The sequence below is a fragment of the Populus alba genome, chromosome 7 (genome assembly GCF_005239225.2).
Source record: "Populus alba chromosome 7, ASM523922v2, whole genome shotgun sequence".
Classification (NCBI taxonomy): domain Eukaryota; kingdom Viridiplantae; phylum Streptophyta; class Magnoliopsida; order Malpighiales; family Salicaceae; genus Populus; species Populus alba.
Genome location: NC_133290.1, coordinates 8,066,509 through 8,084,697, shown reverse-complemented (window position 1 = coordinate 8,084,697; position 18,189 = coordinate 8,066,509). Strand labels below are relative to the sequence as shown.

Genomic DNA, 18,189 nt, shown 5'->3' with positions numbered 1-18,189 from the left:
GTCCACTTTAGACCTCCCAGTCCACCCAAATCCAAGGCTTCCACCTAGCTCCCCCTCACAGTTTTGTTCTTGGCAGTCACGCATGACCCCAAAACGCATCTTACTAGTCAAGGTGAGCATGCACTTATAAGACCCTAGCTCTCGACGCTCGCTTCCGATGTGGGATCTTACACTGCCCCCACCTTAAGACGAGCCGTTCTCGGCTTTGATACCAAATGTAACACCCCACCTCACTAGTAAGATATTGTCTGCTTTGGGCCTCCCAGTCCACCAAAATCAGAGCTTCCACCCAGGTCCCCTTCACAGTTTTGTTCTAACCAGTCACGCATGATCCCAAAACACATCTTACTAGTCAAGGTGAACATGCACTTATAAGGCCTTGGCTCTGGACACTCGCTTCCGATGTGGGATCTTACATTAGGTCATCACCCTACCTTTGATCCTTTTGTTGAACATGAATACTAGAAAAAAAAATAATTTAAAATATATTGATAAGTAATAGTAATATGATAATCCTAATGAAGAGAGGGTAAATCTAACCTAATTAAGGAAGGAAATGTGAGTAGATTGAAAACTTCTTACTATATATATCAACCATGTTATAGTCATTGGTCAACCAAGCACGACCTATTAAAAATGAAGAATCACGCGACATCACGGGGTGACCACAAATCTAGAGTCGTGCCCTACTTGTCATTGCCTCAATAGTCAAGGAGCATTTTTGTCCAAATAAAAAGGCGGTTATGGGCCGACTCATGACGCAATAGGCATTATCTCTGTATTTACAAGCGTTCACTTCTTTCAAATTCAATGAATATCCCCTGAGAGACGTGAGAATGGAGGGCCTAGTTCTTTGCCCTGCAAATTACGTGCCTTTGTCACCAATAAGTTTCCTGGAGAGAGCAGCTACTGTTTACGGAGATAAAACATCAATTGTGTATGGCAGTTATGTTAGATTTTCATGGAAAGATACATTTGCGAGATGTCTCAAGCTCGCTTCTGCTTTGGTCCAGCTGAAGATTTTCCCTGGAGATGTTGTAAGTTTGGCTCTCCACACTTTGTTATATATGCATTCTTGTCGAAAATATTTCTTGTTAAATGAGCTTATGTCAAGTCCCAAAGTCCAACCAAATGAATTACGTGATGCAAGTGAATTTGAGAAGCCATTAAACTTCTTTAGTCTTCCCATATTGTGTGTTTGAAGCAATCTTCGTTGTTCTCCTTTTTTGTTCTTTTGAACCTTGGCCTAATTAAATGATAAATCCAGTTTTTGTTGCTATGTATTTTATTTCTTCCTGAATTCATTAATAATGTTTCTTCTTTTTAATTTCTATAACTAATATTAAAAAAACTGATCTAATCAATTCCTTCAGTTCCAGGGAGTGATTATAGATATTGAGTTAGGTTTCAGCTACTTTCAAGTCCAGTTTATATATCCGATCTGTTATTTATTAAGCAAAATAACTATATATATATATATATATATCATTCCATTATGAAGCCAACTGTATTTTTCTGTCCTTATTAATTCTATATTTTTATTGACAAGCTGTTATGGTTCATTAACAAGGAATGATAATATTTTAACGCAAATCAAATAGATTAAAAGATATATATATATATATATATATATCTCACACTTCAACTATATATTATTATTTTATTTAATGTTGAATAATAAATAATAATTGATATCAATATAAATATAAAAACCTCATAAATAAAATATAAACACCTAAATTTATAATTAGAATAAAATAGAGATATTGAAAAATCCAATCTATCGATACATACACATTAATTAATTAATTATAAAAATCATATGTTAATTCATTCATGCTAATAATAATAATAATTAATGAAACTCTAAAAGAGATGGTGTTTTTATTATATACTACCTCATAAAAAAAAATTTTTTTACTTCGCCTTCGTTTTTTTTTTCTTTTATTCTTTATCTTTTGGTTTATGATTGATCTTCATAATTTATTGTAGATTATTTTTTATTGATTATTCTAGTTTCATGACCTATGTTATAAGTTTAGTAGATTAACCTGATTGATTTGGATTTTTTTCTTCTTCTTTATAATTGGCTCTTTTATTTTTTATTTTCTCGTTCAACATTAGTTGATTAGAAATTAAGTTTTATCGTTTTCTCAATTAACTTTATATTTGATTATCTTAGTCTTGTTATCTTGATTACAAATTTTACCGGTTAACCTGAATTGACTAGGGTCGTTTTATTGTGCTTTTTTTAAATAAAAAAATTTAGATTTCATTTTCCAATAATAGATTGATCGGAAATTATGTTTCATAATTTGTTTTCATTTGTTTTATATGGTGTTATTTAGTCTCATGACCTGAGTCACGAGTTTGGTAGGATAACCTCGGTTGTCATAGGTTTTTTTAGTTTGTTTCCTATGAGGTTATTTCAGTTTTATGACCCAAATCATGTGTTTAGTGGGTTAACTCATGTATGTTTTTGTTATTTTTTTAATTGATTTTTTTTTAATTTCATACTTTAACATTGTGTTGATTATGAAATTGAGCTTTATAATTTTCTTTTATTTACTTTTTAAGGAATATTTTGGTTCTATGACTCAGGTTGTGGATTTGACATGTTAGCTCAGCTTGACTCGGGTTATTTTTTTTTAATTTTTTTTCAATTCTACCATTCAACATTATATTGATTGAGATCTAAACTTCATAAATTACTTTGATTTGCTTTATATGGGGGTTATCATGATCTCATGACTTAGGTCGTAAATTTGACAAATTAACCCAAGCTGACTTGGATCAATCCAATATGTTTTCGTCTCCATATTTTTTTAACAAAAAGGGTTGTTTAAAATTTTGTTGAGTCAAAATATGATTTTTCTAATCGTTCTTTTTAAACTCGTCAAGTTAAACAAGTCACATCTAGTCAATTCACAAATGATTTAATTTTTTTTACTACAAAACTTAACACTCCTTCTTTTCTTGTCGTTATAAACTTTTTTTTTTGTAAGCTGACTTATGTATTAAAAGAAAATGATACAAAGAATATAATGGGCATACCCAAGATTTACAATGTGGACAAAAACAAAAACCAACAAATGGCTACAGGCTAGCCACATAACAAAACAAAAACTTAGACCAATTAGATATGCTAGGGGTAGAAAAACAACCAGCTAAACATCAAATTAAGAGTCCATGTTATTGACCCTCCAAAGTCTTTGGATCCTTATGTTTTCATCTGTTTGTTAAACATTCCTCATCAAAACAAGCTTATCGCGAATGATACATTCGATTTGATCAAAAACCAAATTCGAAGCTTTAGACACATCTGCAAAGATCCTTGCGTTCCATTCTTACCAAATACAATACACTATAGCTGCGAAACCCAGTTTACGAGAAAAGTTGATGAAAATTTTGCCATGCCAAGAGATAGTGGCCAATCGAATCCATTCATCCAAGCTTTTTGTCATTCTTGGAATGTCGCATCTGTCACAAACATTCCACCATAATGCTTTCGTAAAGGAGCATTCAAAGAACAAGTGGTTGTGATCTTCATTACTGCGGAGACAGAGTGAGCACCTATTAGGACCATGAATACCAAACCGATGAAGTCTATCCTGCGTTGAGAGTTTTCGTTGGATAGCCACCCAAAGAAGAAATGCATTTCTTGGGACAACATTCTTGAACCACACGATGTCATGCCAATCAACCATTTGATGATGAATTCTTAGTTGTTCCCAAGCTACATTGACCGAGAAACTCTGATTTGGCGAATCCAACCAAACAATCTCATCCTTTTGCCCCTTAGGAGTAGATGTGGAAGGAATAGCTTCTATAATGGGGTGTCAGCCAATAGCATGAGTGATAGGAATTCTTCATTCTAAGTTATTAATCAGCACGTTCACTCTCGCGTTGTGTTCCATACATGAATCATAGATGAATCTTTCACCGTAAGTATCAGCGAGCGGGCTGTGAGGATGCCAATTATCAAACCATAGAGAGGTTGTCATTCCATCTCCGATGATGTGCTTCATCTTCGGCCATGTTAAGGATCTGAGCTTTAGAATCTTTCCCCAAGCCCAAGAGCAGCTTTTTGGCGTCTTGATTGTCCAGAAATTCCTACCTCGCAAGAGATTGGATCTGATCCAAGTAGACCAGATTGAGCCATCTAAGTCATTGCACAAGTTCCAAATATGTTTCAACAAGGCAATCTTGTTCCATTCTGCTATCCTTTTTATGCCTAGCCCCCCCTCTTTTTTTGGAAGACATACCTGATCCCAAGCCACTTTAGCCCTAGTAGTGCTCATATCTGAACCTAACCAAAGAAAGGATCTCATAATTTGCTCAACATTTTTCACTACTTCCCCAGGTAATAGGAATAGAGATGCCCAATAGACCTGGATGGAGAATAAGACTGAGTTAATCAATTGTACTCGCCCTGCAAAAGAGAGTGTTCTACAGGTCCAATGTCGTACTTTAGCGGTAATTCGATCCACGAGGCCCTTACAATTAACAGCCTTTAGTCTGGACGAGATAAGAGGCACTTCCAAATATTTCATTGGAAGCTCCCCCTTTCTAAACCCAAGAATACTGATAATCTGTTCCCTCTCAGCACCTAACGGACCGCTCAAAAAGATGTCACTTTTGTTTGGATTTGGATATAGACCTGATAGAACTTGAAACTCTGTGAGTACATTTTTTATCATACGAATTGAATGTACATCCCCTTTGCTGAATATCATTAAGTCGTCGACAAAGCAAAGATGAGAAATTATGTCCTTCTTGCATCTCCAGTGGAACTTGAAGTTTTGGTTGGCACTCATACTGTAAAACAGCCCTGACAGGATTTCCACGCATAGGACAAACAAATATGGAGATAATGGATCACCTTGTCTCAGCCCTCTCCCCCTTTGGAAGTAACCTGCAAGTTCACCGTTGACGTTGATTGAGAATTGACATGATGTAACACAAACCATGATCCAATCAATGACTGTTCTAGGGAATCCCATTTTTATTAACGTAGCATCAACGAAATCCCACGGAACCGAGTCATAAGCCTTCATTAGGTCTACTTTCATAGCACAACGAGCAGGACCCATAGTTTTATGATAGCCTTTCATTAGTTCCTAAGACAAAAGAATATTGTCGCTGATTCTCCGTCCAGAGACAAAAGCTGTCTAATACGGACCTACTAAGGATGGTAAAACAACTTTCATTCTCCCAACTAGAATCTTCGTGATGCATTTGTATACTGTATTGCAGCAAGATATAGGACGAAAATCTGTCAACCTCGTAGGATTAGCAACTTTAGGGATAAGGGAAATGGATGTAGCATTCATTTCTTTAAGCATTCTACGAGTCTGAAAGAAGGAGCTAACAGCGTTGATTACATCTTCCCCCACTATGTGCCACATTCTTTTGAAGAAAGCCATCCAGACCAAGAGCTTTGTTGTTTTTAAAACTAAACATAGCATGCTTAATCTCCTCTCTTGTTACATCTTGTGCTAGTACATGCTGTTGAGTTGAAGACAGTTTGTAATTAATTGCCGATTGCATCACTTCCTCGTTCAGGACCCTAGGCATCTGTTTCACTCCCAATACACGCTGGAAGTATGCAATTACTTCTGATTTGACTGCCTCTTGTCCTTCAGCGACTTCTCCATCCTCTCTTGTAACCGAAAGAAGCTTATTTCTATTATGTCTACCATTTACTGATTTGTGAAAGTAGCTAATATTCTAATCCCCCAAGCTAAGCCATTGTATCCTTGCCTTTTGTTTGAAAAAAACTCTCTTCCACCCTGACAGTAGAAGCATAGTTACGAACAGCATCTCTTTCTCGCATACGCAAAGTTGGATTCTCAGGCGCTGTATGCAGAGCTTGTTGAGCCTTATCCATGTGATCTTTTGCATCTTTGACTCTATCAGAAATATTAGAGAAGTGAGTCTTATTGAAATGTTAAGTTCCTGCTTTAGCTTCCTTAGTTTGCAACACAGTTGATACATTGGACAACCTCCTAAATGTTGATCCCATACTTTCTTCACCAAGGGCATGAACTCGTCATGATCCATCCACATATCGAAGAATCTGAATGGTTTTTTTATGTTCTGAACATTGCCAGTGACTTTTACCACCATGGGAGAATGATCTGACATACCAGCAGGCAAGAATCTCGCTTCCAACAATGGGAAGTGCATATTCCACTTCTCATTCACAAACACTCTATCTAGTTTCCGCATAATCATATTCTCAGGACATTGGTTCGTCCAAGTATAATGCATACCTGAATACCGAAGATCATCCACTTTCGCTTCATGTATACATGTTTCCAATCTGTCCATATGACCAGCCCACGTAGAAGACCCTCTTAACCTCTCTGACTGGTTGCGGATAGCATTAAAGTCGCCCATAAGAATCCATGGGGCTGACTCCCATCCATTACTACGACTCACAATATCAGACCATAAAGCCTCACATAAGGATGTATTATTGTCTCTGTAAATGATTGAAGTATTAAAACATATATTGGTAGCTAATATCATGACAGAAACATGAATAGCCTGGTCTGACATTCCCAGAACATCCACCTTCACCAAATCAGCATTCCAACAAACCCAAATACAACCACGACAAGAGAAATCATAATTATACAAGAATGACCAATTACGCAAAAGAAGTTGCGAAACATTATCTTTATTCCTGTCTCTAACCCGAGTTTCAACCAAACCAAAAAAAACCATCCTCTCTTGATGGATGAGCTGACGCAATTCTGAATGCTTTATGGGATCATTCAAACCTCTAACATTCTAACATCCAATAATCATAGGGAAATAGAGAGGAGTACCAAACAGCAACACACTGATTACCTTGACTTGCCCCCCCTCGAGGAGCCAGATTTCTTACTCTTCTTTGAAAAGCCTGGAGAACCCGTTTTCTTTTTCTCTAGAGAGTCTCTAGCCTTGCTAGCTAACTGATTAATAAAAGTTTCCCCGTCACAAGAAATCAGACTTTGCGGACTTGTTGGGATCAGTGACGTCGACTCCTTATCATTGTCTTCCTTACCTGTATCACCTCCCATAGCTCCAATATCAACATTTACCTCATGACTAACAGAGTTCATGGTTGCATAAGCAATTGTATTACAGATGGTTAAACTTTGATTTAAAGAAGTACATGCAGCCCCTTCCTTCGGCACCATGTCTGCTCGTAAACTCTTCAAAACAAGAGGAGAGGTAGGATTTTCATCTTCATAACAACCAGCATTGGGCACATTTGATGTCACAGTTTCATTCATATTACAATCAGCAATATGTAAAGCAGATGCTAAACAACCATTCTCATTACAATTAAGCTCTTTAGATGCCAAACTTCCTTGAGCTTTAAACTAAGGAAAATATGGTAAAAAATTTTATTTATTTTTTACATATTAGTATCATGTTTCCAACCTTCATATCATTTAAGGCTCTACTAGAATTTCAATAGAGTGTACCTTTAATACAGACCATTCCTACATCATCGACTCCTGCATATACATTTATTTCACCATCTCAACGGTATCCAAGTTCTTTGGACCTTACTGGTTACATCATCAATCAAGAATAGAATCATATATCCTTCCATATTTTTTCATTTCATACTTCATATACAATTTCAAAATATGAATATTATGAACTAAATACATACAATAATAATTTCATAGAACTAGAGTAGGTTTAAATGTCATATTTCAAACCCAATGAAAGAAGTTTAAAAATTAAGTTATGAACATCCTTAGTATTGATATTATTCATATATAAGTTATTCTCAAAATTACATTACAAAAGGTAGTCAACATATTTAAAATTACATCATCATCACCTAACCAAAAAAATGTTAGGTACGATCTATTGTTCTGTTCGAGTCAGTGATAATTCTAAAAATAGTTTATTTTTTATAACATTAGAATATATTGTAATAAATACATGTTAAACACACACACACATATGTTATAAGCACAACCAATTCAGTTAATTTTTTGGTAAATACATCAACCTATGCCAAATTCCAATTTAGTACATTTCTTTGAATCCTTGATAAACTTTTTTTTCATCATGGTGCTTATAAAACTTACGCAATCACATTAAGGAAGTTTTTATTCACAACACATTTAATCCATGCCACAATTTGTTTCTTCAAAAACATCTACTTCAGACGATTATATGTGTGTATCACAACCATATCTAGTTCACACCATTATTTGAATTTAAAATACATTTAAATTATGTCACCTTTTTTTAACAAACATATTTATACCCTTTCATCTTCCAAAATTTTCAAATTATTCTAATCAAATACTCATGTTCATGTTATTAGCTATTTTAACTTTTATGTGATTATTTGCCTACTTTAATCTCTTGTAATCCATACTCATCATCACTAGGTTTCATCATTTCAATTGCTTTTTATATAAGTCATGCTATTATTCTTCATACTATTTCTGACTCTTTTCCAAAAGGATTGAAGGCTTACACTTTATCTTGATTTATTATTCTAAATGAAAACTTTTCTAACTTAATGAGATTTCGATAGGGTTTCTCTTATTCAAAAACTCTATCTAAATATTGTCCTGTCATTTCCTATAAAAAAAACTTTTCATAAAATTCCAATATCATTATCACACAAGTAATTTTTGTTAAAATAATCCAAATTAACAAAAAATAAATACAAACATAAGAGAGAAAGAGTTAGGGTTTTCATTAATCACAATATTCTGAAGTGTAGCTTTAACCTAAATACAAAGAGATTATATATAAACTAAACTGAAAATATTATTCTACCCTTAATAAATAAAACAAAATAAATATATATATTTCTTAACATCTCCCTCCAAACTCACAATACGATAGCTACAAGCATCGAGAGTTTGCCGACTAGAAAACAAAAACAAGAAATGGAATGGGACTTGGTAAAGAAGTCTACAATCTGCAAAGAAGAAGAAACAAAAGGCAGAGTAATGGTGTCATGCTTGGGATAATGACGAGTAAGATGATAATCAATCTCAATGTGCTTAGCTCATTCATGAAAAACCGAGTTTTAAGCAATCTGAATAGAACTCTAGTTCTCACAATACATAGGAGTAGGATGAGAAAGAAAAACTCTCATATCAGTAATTAACAAACATAACCAAACAATTTCTTTGGTAGTAGATGTCATAGCATGATATTCTACTTTAGTTGAAGAATGAGAAACAATATATTGTTTCTTGCTCTTCCAAGAAATAAGAGAATCACTTAGAAAGATACATAAACTAGTAACAAACTTGCAATCTATAGGATCACTATCATGATCAATATTAGAGTATGCACACAGCTGCAAGAAAGAGGTAGGTGAGAGTAAAAGACTCTGAAAGACCATACCACGAAGACATCGCAAAATACCAAATATAAATTATAATTATAATTCAATAGAATTAGATAAATTAAATAATTTAATATATTATCTATTCAACAATTTATTGATTTATGTTGAAGATCAGATGCATCATCCAACAACTTATCATGATGCCTTAAATATTAAAAAAGTCATTAGTGGTTTGACTTAACTTTTTAGTGACCGGTTTCTCAGTGTAATTAATATATTTTCATCAATAATGTTTGATTTAACATAAAAGCATAAGTATGGTTGTCATATTAAATCATGTTTGTTCTCTACATAATAGTCATTAATAATTTGAATAAGATTTGAAACTCTTTTCAAATCTCATTCTACATTGGCCAAGGATTTCGTAGTCAATACTATTTGAGAATAGATGAAACATTTTTTGTAATTTACCTAAAGTGATGAATCATCTCTTGATCACTCAAGTACCTTTATATAGTTCATGTTATATCCAATGTATGCCACTTCATTACCTCAATCAAGATAACTTGTAATAAGATCAAAGCATAACATTTTATACATAATATAACTTAGTGATCTTAAGTCTAAGGATCACTTACACAACCATCACGTAAGTCTTTATATAGACGTAAGTGATCTATTCATATGGAATTTTCATGTGGGTTAGTTTAGTGTACATGTTTTATAACAAGCACCAACATATTAGTTCTAGATATCTCTTGTACCTTAGCTTATTAGAACAATTACTTCCTTTCATAAAGGAAATAACATAATATGTATCAGTCTCTATGGCTCTAATAAATATTTAGTATTTAAGAGAGTATCTTATGAACAATACTTTGATGCAATAAGAATCTCATAATTACAACAATTTTATAATTTTCTTTGCAAAGTATTTTTGTCCCATAAACTTTATTTTTACTCTAGATTCTTAAATCAAATATTAGATTAATATATATAATATTATATGAATATTAAAGATATAAGCCTTTATTAATAATAAATATGTATTTTCATGAATATAATAATGGCATGTGTAACCAATCGATGACTACAAGACATATTAAACTAATACCATCACCGGACACTAGCCCCTTTGCTGGATAACTAGTTCCTCAACATGGCCTATCACCAAGTACTAGCCTTATTATCAAGTAACTATTTTATCAACATATCTCATTACTAGGCACTAGCCCCATCATTGTGTAACTAGTTTCTCAACATAGCCTATTATTGGGCATTAGGCCCATTACCGGGTAACTATTTCCTCAACATAGGTCATTACCAGATGCTAGCCTCATTATTGGGTAACTAGTTTCTCAACATAGCCTATCAATAGGTACTAATCTCATAACCAGGTAACTAATTCCATAACATGGCAATTTTCGTTGTTTCTGTCAAAGTCAATTATTAAAGTTTTACCTCCATTATGTTCAATCACCCTTCATAATTTACTAAATGTTTTTCACCTATGCATTTAATTACAATGCATACTAATTTCTGTATTGAGGGCTTATGCCTTCATTTAATAATAACCATACACAATATAATCAAATAACCATTGTAAATGTAACAATTACAAAAGCATGTTTAATTAAATAAATAAGTCAATGAGGGTTAATCCCTTACTAATACTTTTAGTTCCCTTTGAATCAACTAAACTAACAAACTATCCTGGTTATCTAAACAAAGATGCCACTAACCTTTTGGCTAGTATGAATAAATTATCTTTTTTTATCATCTATTTCTCATTCAAGAATTGACATTATATATCCAAAGAATGCGTAATTATATAATTCTACAAATCTCGTTAGTTAATAGATGTGAAGAACACCTACCTGTTATACGTGCTCCTAATGTATCTCTTTATTATTGTACAATTTTTGCAAGCTCTCCTATATCAATAATTTTACAATATCATTTTTCATTCAATAGTCATTCCATATAATATAATCTATGTTGATTTCTTTCAACTTGATCATCATTTAAAATTTAACGTGTATTGAAATCTCATTACAACTCTTCAACCTATAATCATGATCTAATTAACAAAAGAAACTTCCTACAATTCCTACACACACACATGTATACTCTAGTATACTCAAGTTTCGTTCTTATAATTTCTACCATTCAAGTTTTACTTTAAGAACACTATTTCTTATTTTAATCATGACCAAAGTTTCAGATTTTGATTTTGGGCATGGATTTTTTCTTTATAAATTTAAGATACAACGCTATAATTTTTGTGAAGGAAGGAAACCTAGTTTTGCCTTTAACACCCTTTTGTGACATTCATAATTTATCTAGCAAGGTTTAGTTTGAACTTTCTTCAGTTTTTAACCCATATCCAAGGTTATACAACTCCAAATAAAATGAGGTCAATCCCATTTGAAATTTAATATCCTTAACTATATCTTTCATGAGAAATATATTTTAAATTCTATCATTTACCAATTCAAACTTCAGTGACAAGTTAATTGATGAAACTATCCAACAAAAATCCAGCATGACCTTTCTTTAGTTTTTAATCCATATCTGGAGTTCTATAACTAAAAATTAAATAAGATTAATCCCATTTGAAAGTTAACATCTTTAACTACAACTTTCATGAAGAAAAATATTTTAAATTCTATAATTTATTATTTCAAACTTTAACTGGAAGTCAATCAATAAAATTGTCCAGCAAGGTTCTAGTTAGTTGGATGCATAACCACATATTTTTATGAAAATTTTCCCATTCAAGGCGACCATATTTATGCAATGTTCTTTAACATCAACACAACTTTACATAATGTCACAAGTCAATTAAACCAACAATTCTAAGCCCTTTAAGTAGAGTTGATTGAAACCTCTATCCATGGTAAGGTAAGGATGGATTTCCTTTTCAATACGTGTACAATTAATTTTAAAATGTTCACTTCATACATTCAAACATAAATTCTTCATGAATTGAGACAATTACAACTATTTCATGTGAACAAGACTTGATAGACAAACAATGGGTTCTTCCCTTTTTAATTAGTAATGTTTACATCTTGTTTCATTTATTAACTACGCATACAAACACAATTTTATGCAATCTTCATAACAATTTCATCAAAATCCCAACTCCCCTTGATTTTTCTTTTTGGTCGAAACTCATCCCAAATCAATTATGGGACACAATTTTTCTTCTTCAATTCTTTCAATTGAACCATTACCAAATCATTTATCATGCTTATAAATATTATTCATACACAATTTCATCAATAAACAATCTTTCAATCATCAAATTTCCATCATGCATTTTTCAACTAAAATGTATCATTTCACAAGATAAACTCAAACCAAGATTGAATCAAAATTTCTCACCTCTTAAACACAAGAAATTTGAAGGAAAAAGATGTTCAAAACAAGTTTTCTTCTTCCTCTAATTGTTTCCTCCCGGCCCGTCCCTTTATACTCTCCAAAACTTCAAGTCTTCAATTATTAGTTCAAATTCCTTTAAAACTCTATTTTGATCCTTTACTCACTCTTATCTAGTGTTTAAATGGATGAATTACGTGGAAATCAAGTAAAAATCAACAAAACTTTGCCCTTTTTTCTTAAATAAAGTGGCTGACCATGAATGGTTTCTAGTAGAATCTAGTAGAAGCCATTCACAATTTAAATGCTCTCACTTTATTTATTATACTCTTGCCCCAAACTTTCCATAATTACAACATGGCCCCAACTTAAACTTCCATTGTTTTATGCACTAACCACTAAAATTTGATATTTAGGACCTTCCCAAGCTCTAATTGTCTTGAAATTGTAACCTTAGTAAATCAATATGTATGAATACCTCTCGTAAAATTATAGCTCGATTCAAAATTCAGATTAAGAGATACACTCAAAATTGTAAAATTAAACAGTCGATAATTTTTCACCAAAAATCTGAATTTTGCATATTGTATAATTTACTTAAATCATCGTGGGTCTTAGACTAATTCATTTATTCTTGTTTATAACTATTATAAAAATTTCTTAGAGTCTTTACCACTTTTAGTTCCATTCGCACTTTTGTGCATGAGTTTATTCTGTAAATCAACATTTTCCACGCAAAAGAGACCTACATTAATTTATTCGAAACTTCCTTTTATTCTCCAAATAATATCACTTAAATTTATAAGATTTTCTCTTTCAAATAATTATTTTAGCCGATCGAGAAACTTACATGATTTATTATTATTTAATATTTCATGTACTGATATATTTCTTTTTCTCATCTGAAATTGAAATTAATCACTTGTACATGTTTATTTTGATACATAACTTTTTCTCTAATCTATCATTTTTCAATAAAAAATTTACAATTTCTTGCACTAATTTACTAGTTTGAAGCGAGGTGTTTATAGAAAATATGATAACAATTTTTTAATATTTTTTATGTTAAAAAAAAAAAAATTAATTTAACCCAAGGTATAGCGCCTAACAATGTTGTAGTAATAATAATAATAATAATGTCTACTAGGAGGATAGTGGTTCCATTGACTTATGACACAAAGTCCGCTTGTGACTTCCAACAAGAGCTATCATGTGCAAGTGTAATTTTCTTGCATTGAAATTGCATCGCATCTAATCTTTTGTTACCTTAACAGATGCCAACCCCATCATGACAACTTTTAAAAACAAAGGTTGGACTGTATATTAAGTCATTTCTCAATTCACTATCTGCTTGCTTAGTGCATATATTTTGTCCAACGATTTAAGATTCAATTAACCCATTCCAACAGAAATCCGAAAGGCATATTCTATACAGTTAGAATAGAAGAAGCAAAAGCTACCATCTACCAAGCACAACGTTGCACCCCTTTTCTAACATTGATTAATTATGGTTAATTGGTTCCAACCTGTCCTGATCCTTTGACCAACGAAAACGTAGTCTCTAACCGTTAAAAAAATTTTATTTTGATCCTTCTACTTTTATTTTTGAAGTGCCACCTCTCTGTCAAGGTTTCAACCATTTTAACAAACTCAAATGCATGAAATAGCTACTTGAGCTGCCCTTTTAATTAAGTCAAACGTCATGTTTTTTTTTAGTAAATGCATGTAAGATTCCATATTGTCAAGGAACTGGTGGCCTAACGTATGGAGGGGTGACTTTCCAAGGGGAAAAAAACTAATCTAACGGATCACTGGATCTTACATGCTGCCACAATGAAATTGAAATCTTGCCATTTCTAATAGTTGTCTTCCATGGCCAGGTTGTAGCTTTGGCCCCTAATGTTCCAGCACTTTACGAACTGCATTTTGGTGTTCCAATGGCTGGGGCAGTTCTTTGTGCGCTTAATACCAGGTTAGACGCATCCACATTGGCATTGACATTAGAGCAATTGAACGCCAAACTCATTTTTGTGGATTACCAGTTCAATGATGTTGCACTCAAGGCACTGGACCTACTCTCTCTAAAAAGTGTCAAGCCACCCCACCTCGTGGGAATCCCCGAGTGTGACAAATCAACTTCTTCAATGGACTGCAAAAACATATCATGTGACCTGGATTACAATGGTCTTCTAGAAATGGGGAGAGATGATTTTACGATAATTCGACCGAACAAAGAATGTGATCCAATTTCAGTAAATTATACTTCAGGTTCCACCGGGAAACCTAAAGGAGTGATATACAGTCATAGAGCTGCCTACCTCAATTCTTTGGCAGAGATATTCAGATTTGACATGAGACAAATGCCAGTGTTTCTATGGACAGTGGACATGTTTCGATGCAATGGATGGTGCCTTACTTGGGCAATGGCTGCTCTTGGTGCTACAAACATCTGCCTTAGAAATGTCTCAGCAGAAGTCATATTTGATTCAATATCACTTCACAAGGTAACTCACTTCTGCGGTCCACCAGCTATTTTGAACACCATTGCAAATGCACCAGCTGGTAACCAAAATCCACTTCCATTCAATGTCAATGTTATCATAGCCGGTCCATTCCCATATTCAGAGATTCTCACCAAGGTCGAAGGATTGGGGTTTAATGTGTATCATGGTTACGGCATGACGGAAGCCCTCGGTCCAGCAATCGTTAGGCCATGGAAACCTGAATTGGATTCTACCTTCGAAAATGAACAAGAAAAAATTAGAAACCGCGAGGGACTGCACAACCTCTTACTTGAAGGGGTTGATGTAAAGGATCCAAACACCATGAAGAGCGTACCATATGATGGGAAAACCATTGGTGAAGTCATGTTTAGAAGCAACATTTTGATGTCAGGGTACCTCAAGAATTCACAAGTTACTCAAGAAGCTTTTAGGGGTGGATGGTATCACACAGGGGACCTTGGAGTTAGGCATCAGAATGGTTACATACAAATGAAGGACCGAGGTAAGGATATCATCATTTCAGGGGGAGAGGCTATAAGCACACTGGAGGTGGAGGCAGTGCTGTTAAGTCATCCAAAGGTTTCAGAGGCTGCTGTTGTTGGACAACCTGATGCTCTTTTGAATGAGGTGCCGTGTGCACTTGTTAAAGTGAAGGAAGGTTTTGGTGCTACTGCTGAAGAGATTACTAACTTCTGTGGTAATCGATTGCCAGACCATATGATTCCAAAGTCTATTGTTTTTGGGGATTTACCAGTCAATTTCTCTGGAAAGGTGCAAAAATTTGCTATAAGGGAGAAGGTCAATTGCAGCACCAGCCTTTCCAATTGTTGAAAGTATATAGTTTGTTGGCATGACAGGAGCAGCAAATTAAATTCTGTAGAACATATCAACAACATGCTTTTATATTTAGTATTTGTACTTTTTAGTATGCTCGGGCGCCAGATAATATATATTTTTATTTAATCTTATAACAAGTCAAATAAATATTCATTTAAAAACTTCAATGATTTGAATTTTGAAAAAAATATATTTCTTTTATCAAAATTCTCTTTTATTATTTATATATTTTTATGCTTTTTATTAACAACATTTTTTTAAATAAATATTCAAGACAATTAAAATAAATATTCATAAAAATTCTAATTATTTAAATACATTCAAACTCTTGTTCATTATTCATTCATTTCTTTCCTATTTTGACAAAAAAAAAAATTTAATAGCAGAACATTTTTTAAATAAATAATCATCGTATTCTAAAAAACAAGTTTTAATAAAAAAAACCAAAAACCATGTCTTGATAATTTTAATGTTACTGTAAACACCAAAAATAAAATAGCAGGTAAAGTCAAGAATTGACCCCATCATCACTGTCAATTTTTGAATCAATAGTGACATAGTTTATTGTTGTTGATTTCTGAATCAGCAGTGATGCAGTTTGGCCATCCAATTTTTGAATCTGCAGTAACACAACTTGGTTGTCCATTTCTAAATCACACAATTTGCAGTGAGTCAATTTTCACTAACGAATTGTGTTGTCAGTAGTGAATTAGTTTTCGCTGCTGAATTGTGTTGTCTACAGCGAGTTAGTTCTCGCTGTACTGTCAAATTATGGTATCTGTAGCAAGTTAATATTCGTTACCAAATTGTGTTGTCTGTAGCGACTTAATTTTCATTGCTAAAATTGTGTTGTCCACAGCAACTCAATTTTTGCTGCCAAATTGTGTTGTCTGCAGCGAGGCAGTTCTCATAGCTTTGCCGAATTGTGGTGTTTGCAGTGAGTTAATTTTCACTGTTGAATTGTGTTGTCTACAGCAACTCAGTTTTCATTATCGAATTGTGTTATCTATAGCGACATAGTTTTCACTACCAAATTGTATTGTTTACAGTAAATCAGTTTCCGCTGTTGAATTGTGGTGTCAACAGTGAATCAATTCGCTGACGCTTATATGCTCCAGCGAATCAATATGTTGACGAATCTACATTACTAGCAAACTATTTTTTTGCTAACTAATTTCTACAGCAGATTTATGTATCTGTATCGGTCTAGTGATTGAAATGATTGCTTGGTGTGATTGTACTATGTGGAACAGTTGAATATAAACATGTGTATGCTTGAAAGATGCATGGTGATGAGTTGAGTGATTACTAAATACGAACGTACGGATTTATGGCCATTGATGCTTTAGGTTGTGCAACCAAGATCGGACATTTGTCAGGACAAGGACACCCCACGAGTGGAACAGTGACACAATCAAAATATTGATATCTTATCCCAAGTGCAGGAGTGTCGAAGTAATAAATAACCTGACAAGACTGGGATCGAACCATAAGGAGGTTAACTATATAAATTACAAATAATATATATAATAAAACAAAGAATTTAAAAGGACTTTGAAATGTGAGTGACAAGATCAAAAGATTGATGTCTTCTCCGAAGAGTAAGAGTGTCGAAGTAATAAATAACCCGGCAAAACCGGGGTTGAACCACAGGGAGGTTAATTGTATAAATTATAAACAACAACAACAACAATAATAAAGAAGTTAATGAGAACTTTGAGATGGAAGATTAATGTAAGGATTAAACAATGATAAAAACAAATGTCAAGGTTAAAGGATCGACTAATGGTATTTTAAACAAGTATAGTAGAAACTCTTATTATTCAACTAGAAACCACACACAAAGAAAGTTTCAATCGAATGATTTGTCATTAATAGCTCATTATAAATTGTTAACATGATCATATTAATTATCTTGTTTAAGTAACATCAAACTTTTAAATATTGTTAGGAATTCATGATGCTAACTTATGTTAACAATGAATCAAGTTCCTTTATAGCACAGGTGCTAGTTATACCATACAGTTAAGCTATGAGAGTGCCAAGAATTTGTTATACCAAGTGTTATACAACACAAATCTAGATTAACCATTTAACAAGCAAGGTATTAAGAATTAGTAAGATAGAAAGATA

The 18,189-nt window shown here is 33.2% G+C and overlaps 1 protein-coding gene across 1 annotated transcript; it reads left to right on the top strand.

Moving 5' to 3' along the window:
• The first annotated feature begins 775 nt into the window (after positions 1-775).
• LOC118030553 (butanoate--CoA ligase AAE1) lies at positions 776-16,147 on the top strand. The gene is made up of 2 exons (XM_035034704.2): positions 776-1,037; positions 14,596-16,147. Exons 1-2 carry the CDS (start codon positions 837-839, stop codon positions 16,048-16,050), a joined length of 1,656 nt encoding a protein of 551 aa, XP_034890595.1. The 5' UTR covers positions 776-836; the 3' UTR covers positions 16,051-16,147.
• The last annotated feature ends 2,042 nt before the right edge of the window (positions 16,148-18,189 follow it).